Below are 7,421 nucleotides of genomic sequence, written 5' to 3' on the forward strand. Positions count from 1 at the left end.
TCGGCACGGGGCATTACACTCGTCTTAACGGGAACCGAACCTGATGCCACAATTATGGTCGCGGGGATTTGGGAGCAGCTATCCCCCTTTGACATGTGCCGACTGTCGGACTGTCGAATCGATTCAGCTGCAAATAATTGAAAATCACGCAGGCCAATTGTCACTTTGGGGAAAATCAACAAAAATTGAAATTGTATCAAATTGATTTTGGGATGCAACTGGAACTGAAGACTCCAAACGAAATCCAAACGAAATCCAAACGAAAAAATGCGTTTTTAATTAAAGGTAGAACAATAAGCACGAATCGTCGTTTTCAGTGGCTCTGTAAACCTGTGGAGAATTATCTATATTTAATTCTCACATAGAACTGAAGACGTTAAAATCGAAAATTGGTGGCTGGCTCAGTGCATAACTAAAATGCATTTCGAATGCATTTATATTTTCTATGGTAAATAAATCAAGGCGGGAAAGCAGTGTGCATGGAAAAGAGAAATTCCTGCCTTTCTTGATTATTTATGTTTTGTGGATGCAGCTCATAAGTATGGCTCAGCTCGTCATCTGCGTCATCGTCAAAGGATTGATTGCGTTTAGTGATTATTTGGTGTACAATCTTCGGGGGTTTTTTTCTTGGGGTATCTGGCTAGGGGCATGCTAATATTTCAATGTCAAATTAGTTAGAATCGTGGAGTGATAAAAAATGAATTATTTTCCACGCGGACACGCAGCTACGGCTGAGAAGACCTGGAATTGAAGTGGATCTAAAACGCATTTGTTCCGAAAAGCCAATAGGTCAAAGTCGCCCTCCCTCTCTGCAAGAATTGGTAGATCATGACGACCGATTTTTGTTGTATCACAGATTCGTCGATGTGGGGCGTTATAAGTATAATCATTGACAACACACCTCTCGCGGCTGTACAGGTGTTAAACGAATTTTATGGCTTAACGCCATACAAGATCAAATCTACGTAAAGAAGTTGCGTGAAAGAATCCTTATTAGAGTACGAACAGAGTGATAATCAAGGATCGGACCGAAATTAACAGGAATGCGATAGCCGTAGGCGCTTTGCCGTGGCAATTAAGGTGGATTCAATCTTCATCTCTATCATCATTTCCGACGTAAAGTGTGCATTCGCTCTTGGGATTCAAAGAATCCGTATATTTCAGCGACTGTGACCGAATCTCAAACGCATTATTTACGATGAAACGCCGACGCGGGCTGTTAGAATTCACACATTGATGGTGGTGGTCCAGGACAGCGTTTTGGGTGTCCTCCCCTAACTCAGCTCACTCCACTCCCCTATTCAGTTCACTGTTCACACTTTCGCCGACAAAGCGCCGCAAACGGAGCTGCGCGGCCTGAAAGGGAAACCACAGATCATGCACATAATGGCATTCTTTGTGCAGCCAACCGAAGTCAAGCGGGCCTTGGATCCTGGGTCCGAGACGTCCTTTGCCGTGTCATCCCGGAGGTGCGTGTGCCCGCCCGCACAACACTTCTGATTGGCCGCCGCATCCTTCAGGCCAACTCCGCAATTAGTCGATTATCTTCTCGGGTCCGCCAACTGGCACTCCTCGTGTTTTTGGGGAGGTCTCCGATCACAGATTATTAATTCGTTTTTAACCGTTCCGAAGGAGTGATATATTTGTACATATTACTCTTCTCACCTCGCCGGCCAACTGTCCGAGCCGTTCGTCCGATCCTCCTATTCCAAGTAGCCCCCTTAATTAATCATCTCCCGGCTCAGGCCGTTCCGGGATTTCAGCTTGGAGTCAGTTGGAGGCCTTGTGCGCCAAGCCGCCCCTTTGCGGTAACATTTGCTGTGTAAACAGATGCGGCTGAGTTTTAATTTAAGTTATTTGTTCCACCGCTTCGCGCTTTTTGTTGCTGCCCCAGCTGTTGTTGTTGCCTAAGGCGACTTTCAGTTAATCTGACATATGGGCGTTAGTGGTTATTTTTCAGCGGTATTCATTGGGAGCGCTTGGAAAATCATTAGCCCAGTATTTTGAAGAGCTCTTCATTATACACTAGTAAAAGAGGTTTATGAAAAATTGTTCCCCACAAAAACCTCTTTTTAACTTACTTGTATCAATACGGAAAAGCCCCTTGGAATTGCCTGTCACGGACCTCGTTTTGAGAAATGAAATTGAATTCCACAGCATTTTAAAGCCATCAGTCAAGCCAATTCCTTCGGCTGCAGTCAGCAGTTCGCCTGTCGACTCACAAATGAATTTTCCAACTTGTGCTAATACCCACAATGTACATTTCGACAGCCAGGCAAATACATGGCCTTCGAGCCTTCCGTCTGTGGCTGGCTTAGAATAAATATTAAAAAATTCCCACAAAAATGCCGCAGTCGAGGAGTGGAAAGAATTTAGCTATTTGGCGTCGGGTCTGCTTGAGTTTAACAGATAGTGTTCTTATATAAAAGTTGGTCCAGGTCAATCCGAAATTGGATAAGGGAGAGCTGGTGCTGAGGTACAGACACGCAGTCGATGGAGATAAAACAGAGGCCGAACACTTGCCATTTGAATGGTCAATAGATTCAGATTCATCATTCCCACTGACACACAATCCATATCGGAATCTGCATCTGAGGCAGTGTCGGCATCGAAGACTTTGCCAATCGCACAGTAGCAGTTTCAGTTGTCAAATGATTTGAGCGATTGCCTTGCGGCGAAGCCACACAGAGCGTAGCGGCCAGCCAAACAATGGACCCACAATTATTGCCAAATGGCACATATCCACAGTCGCACCCACGCCGAAAGTATCTCACAGATACCTATACAGATACATAATTGGCCGCTGGACGAGTATCTCGACAGTTGCCTGCCCCAACAACAGTGGCCACAAGTTTGTCTGCATTGTTCCACAGTCTTACCTTGGATATGATGCCGCATAATTTCAATGCTCGCACACGCGGCGTATACGCAACATGGCCAAAATGCCTTTGATTTCGACCGCCAACTCATAGCTAAGCAGCCTCAAAAATTAACCGATAGTCATGCACTCGGAAATGGAGTTTACATTTCCTCTTCCTTTTTACCTGTGCGAAAATGTTTTAGCCAGATTCCCACTCGGCCACACATACATGTATTAAAGACCGTTCCCATTCTCTTTTTCTCATGAATTAATTTTGAGAGTGGTTTTGCAGATGGGGCTCTTCCAATTAGCTTTGGCAAACAGTGCCTGTTAAGTAGAGGCAGTAATTGAATCACTAATAGAAATTCGGAATGAGCTTTTAATGAAGCGTGTCACCGAGTTAAGCCATTAGAGTCTCAATATGCCTGCCTTTAAATTGGAATTCCATGGAAGGCAACTATTTAATCGATTGCTCTCACTTGTTTGAATAGTTAAATCCTGCAGCAGACTCTGCCAGACACGTGTACCTCAGCCCCACGCCGTTCCCCATTTAGCCAAGGCCATTGGTTTGGCGAGGGCGTCTTTAAGCCAGAAGAAAATGCATTTCATAAATGCGTTTCATAGACCGTCTGTCTTGACGGCGGAACGAGAAAGAGAGGGCTCAGAAACCTTTTGCATTCTTTTTTGCCCATTCATTCAAGGCTTTTCTACGGGTATCATAATGGAAATCTATTTTTGTGTCGCACAAATATACGGTTTCAGGAAAACAGTTTATTTGCGGCGGCGTCGGAAATCGTGTTTACAATTTGATTACGATATGCGCAATCAGCTTGCCAACTGGGCATCCCACCCACCTCAAGCCCTAGATTCCCGTCCCGAGGCATAACTCCAAATCAAGCGCATATAAAATAAACAATCATAATGCAGTACCGAGAGAGCCCACTCGGAATTTTCCAAAACCTAGATCCGTCAGTGAGGGATACTAAACCGAATTCAATTCTGTTTTCTGGGGGCGGAGCTAAGGAAATTGCAGCCATGCTATAGAGTCTCTCTCTCGTTTCTGGTTTGACGGCACTGCTCTTGCTCACGCGGCAGGCCGAGCAGCTAGCCCGCTCTAACCACCGGTGCCGATCGCAGCCTCTCGCTCTTGCCTCTTGCCTCTCGTCTCTCCCGGCTGCCGGCTGTCGGCTGTCGGCCTGCAATTCCACCCTCGCCCGCACTGCTTCCTCGCCGACCAAAACTTGTTTTCTTGGCTCTGAGAATCTCACGGATTCGTTTTAGTCTTGCGGCTGACCGTTCCAAAATCAGTTTCGAGCTGTCAAGCAACCGAGCAGCATCATCATTCACTGCGCACTCGCAACAGATACTCGCAGCAGATACACACTCCGAGAATAACCTAGCATTCCTAACTCTCGGGCCTAGTGAAGATTAATCTGAAACGTAGAAGTAAAAGTGTTGACAAAACTCCGGAAAACTCTCCAACTCTCCAACGGATTACCGCAAGGAAATGGCTGTTTCGGCTCTCAACATGACACCCTACTTTGCTGGATATCCCTTCCAAGGTAAGCACCGAGCGATAGATAGCAGATCACAACGACCATTACCAATTACCACAATTACTGGTACAAAACGCCAGATTCGGACTCAGAAAAGTGCTGGCTCATCATTTGGGGCAGCGCTTTCGCCCGCTGTTTTCAAACGAGGGATCATTACCCGTTCGGCAGCATGATCAGCTTTTTGACTTATTGATTGTGATCGGCAACTAGCCCGGACAGGCCAGACCCAATGGCCATACGCAGACCCAGACCCAGACCCAGACCCAGACTCAGACCCAGAGCAAAGTCAGCCGCATCCAACCCCAGCTTAAGGTGCGGACTTTGCAGACTTTTTGGCGCGACCGTCTTGCCAGCTCATGTCTCGACTCACTCCACGGCGGCTTCGTGTCGCTGGGCTTTGATCTTCAATCGACTCAGTGTCTGTGTTGGAGCTCGGGGTCTTGTGTATCACGTAGCTGAGTAACGTCAGCGCCCCTAACAACAAACCCTGCACACGGACCGGGATTTCATTTCTCTTTGCGGCTGTTTTGGGGCCGCCTTTTCATATACACACACTTGTGTATTAGCCGGCACAGCTGGGCATCTGCTGCGCTTATGGATTATTAGTTTGATTTGATTGCAAGAGCCGGCCCGGGATGCAGCTATGTTCGCAGCCTCGTCCCCTGGCGAGATTGGTATTTTTCCCCGACACCAGCCCGCCAACCATTCGTCTGCAAGAGGCTTACTATTCTCTCAAAAAGGCCTACGCAAATGGCCAATTTGCGTTTTGTTATGTCTACAAATGGCTATCGAATCGTTTGTACCAATCTGCAACAAAAGATCGTGCGAATTGATCCTCCGGCTTATCCTGCTTAGTGCTGTTCAGTTCGTAAGCATTTCACTGAAGTGGTCAATGCCGTCTAACTAGATTACTTGCTTCCGCCCAATGGAGCAGGGAAAAAAGTTAATTGAAAGATCGTCCCGAAAACAAGACCACACAACTAACGTACTTAAGATATTGTAATGGGATCAGACCTCCTCGGACGGACTTACGAACAAATGCTGACTTGCAAGTGTACTTATGGCCGTTTTTCTTTTTTTTCTTCCAGGACAAGGTCGCGTCAACCAACTGGGCGGCGTCTTTATCAACGGCCGTCCGTTACCCAACCACATCCGTCGCCAAATCGTGGAGATGGCAGCCGCTGGAGTTCGTCCTTGTGTCATCTCCCGCCAGCTGCGCGTCTCCCATGGCTGCGTCTCAAAGATTCTGAACCGTTTCCAGGAGACTGGCTCTATTCGGCCCGGAGTGATCGGTGGCAGCAAACCCCGTGTAGCCACGCCAGACATCGAGTCCAGGATCGAGGAACTGAAACAGACGCAGCCCGGTATTTTTAGCTGGGAGATCCGCGCCAAATTGATCGAGGCTGGAGTCTGTGACAAGCAAAACGCTCCATCGGTGAGCTCCATTTCGCGCCTTCTGCGAGGATCCTCAGGATCGGGGACCTCCCACAGCATCGACGGCATCCTCGGTGGAGGCGCTGGATCTGCGGGAAGCGAGGATGAGAGCGAAGACGATGCCGAGCCCAGTGTGCAGTTGAAAAGGAAGCAAAGGCGTTCCCGGACCACATTCTCCAACGACCAGATCGACGCCCTGGAGCGCATCTTTGCCCGTACCCAGTACCCCGATGTCTACACCCGAGAGGAGTTGGCCCAGAGCACAGGGTTGACCGAGGCCCGTGTCCAGGTGTGGTTTTCCAATCGCCGTGCTCGTCTGCGCAAGCAGCTGAACACCCAGCAGGTGCCTAGCTTTGCCCCCACATCCACTTCCTACGGCGCAACTCCCACCACCAGTGCCGCCCCAGCTCCCAGCATGGGCATGAGTCTGTACGGCTCACAGAACTGGCCATCATCTGGAGCCTATGACAACCATGCTGCCTATGGTGGATCGGTGGCATCCATGTCCCCCGCCAGCAGCACCTCGGGCACCAGCTCCGCCGCCCACAGTCCCGTGCAGACGCAGGCGCAGCAGCCAGGAACTGGAAGCGAGTTCATGGCCCCCACCTACGGCGTAGGATCGAGCAATGCTACCTACCCATCGGCCGCCTATTCCATGCCGCCAACTCCTACAACATCCGCGGAGCAGCTGCGATCCCAGTTTGCATCGGCCGCCGCTTCGGGCTCTCACCACCCCTCCTCGTGGGACAGCTACAACTTTGCGGGTTCCTTCTTCCCTCCCGCTGCTGCCACAAGCAACCACATTAGCGGCTACCATCATCAGGTCGATCAGAAGAGCTCAATGATGACCACTGCACCAACCTACCCATACTTTGGATTTTAGGTCGATAATATGTTTTCTTTTTAATCGTTTTAAAACTTTAAGCGTTCTTTAATGTTGCTAAAGGCCTACATCTAATCCCCCTAAGACTGTTTAAAAATATTTATGGTAAATTAGTATTTTAAGACATATTTTCCTGGTAGTTTTAGGTTAAGGAGCGATGATCAAAATAATAAAAGTAAACATTTAATTAAAACCAACGATTAGTTTTATTTCTGAGAACTTAAATATACCTATATAATTAAAACAGTAAAGAAACATGGGAGCAATGAATTTCTGTATACCCAGAAAAAATATGAATAAATACAAGCACGAAAGCTATATTTGGTTGTTAAATATAATATCTTAAAGTCAAGGTAGCTTTCTGGACCCGAAGTACTTTAGCTTGGTATCTTTCCAAACGCTTCTAACATTACTATAAGGCGTGTATGTAATACATTTTTTTAATGGTGCTTTTACTTTAAATGTAGCTGCACGGTGGAGGAAACAAATTCTGAATTTCTCGTTGACATTGAAGTTATTTCAAACCATATAAATTCGCACAATAGAGTCAAGCCGCTTACAATCCATTAAACTAAAGACATTCCTAGACCACACACATTACCAGATTTTGTCATGTTCCTTTGGCAACCTAACAGGTTCACAAGCCCATGCGAGTAATCCTTCAAAATAGTTCACAAACGTTTCTCTA

The 7,421-nt window shown here is 47.4% G+C and overlaps 1 protein-coding gene across 1 annotated transcript; it reads left to right on the plus strand.

Annotated features, from left to right (window-relative positions):
• Positions 1–4,153: 4,153 nt before the first annotated feature.
• On the plus strand, positions 4,154–6,919 carry LOC6532161 (protein gooseberry). Its single transcript, XM_002092901.4, has 2 exons — positions 4,154–4,422; positions 5,505–6,919. The coding sequence occupies exons 1-2, from the start codon at positions 4,368–4,370 to the stop codon at positions 6,731–6,733; spliced, it is 1,284 nt and encodes a 427-aa protein (XP_002092937.1). The 5' UTR covers positions 4,154–4,367; the 3' UTR covers positions 6,734–6,919.
• Positions 6,920–7,421: the final 502 nt, after the last annotated feature.

This window comes from Drosophila yakuba, chromosome 2R, assembly GCF_016746365.2.
Source record: "Drosophila yakuba strain Tai18E2 chromosome 2R, Prin_Dyak_Tai18E2_2.1, whole genome shotgun sequence".
NCBI classification, from domain to species: Eukaryota; Metazoa; Arthropoda; class Insecta; order Diptera; family Drosophilidae; genus Drosophila; species Drosophila yakuba.

Coding starts and splice junctions, on each gene's coding strand:
- LOC6532161 (XM_002092901.4), top strand. CDS start 4,368: ATGGCTGTTTCGGCTCTCAACATGACACCCTACTTTGCTGGATATCCC. Junction 4,423..5,504: donor TGCTGGATATCCCTTCCAAG/GTAAGCACCGAG, acceptor TTTTTCTTCCAG/GACAAGGTCGCGTCAACCAA.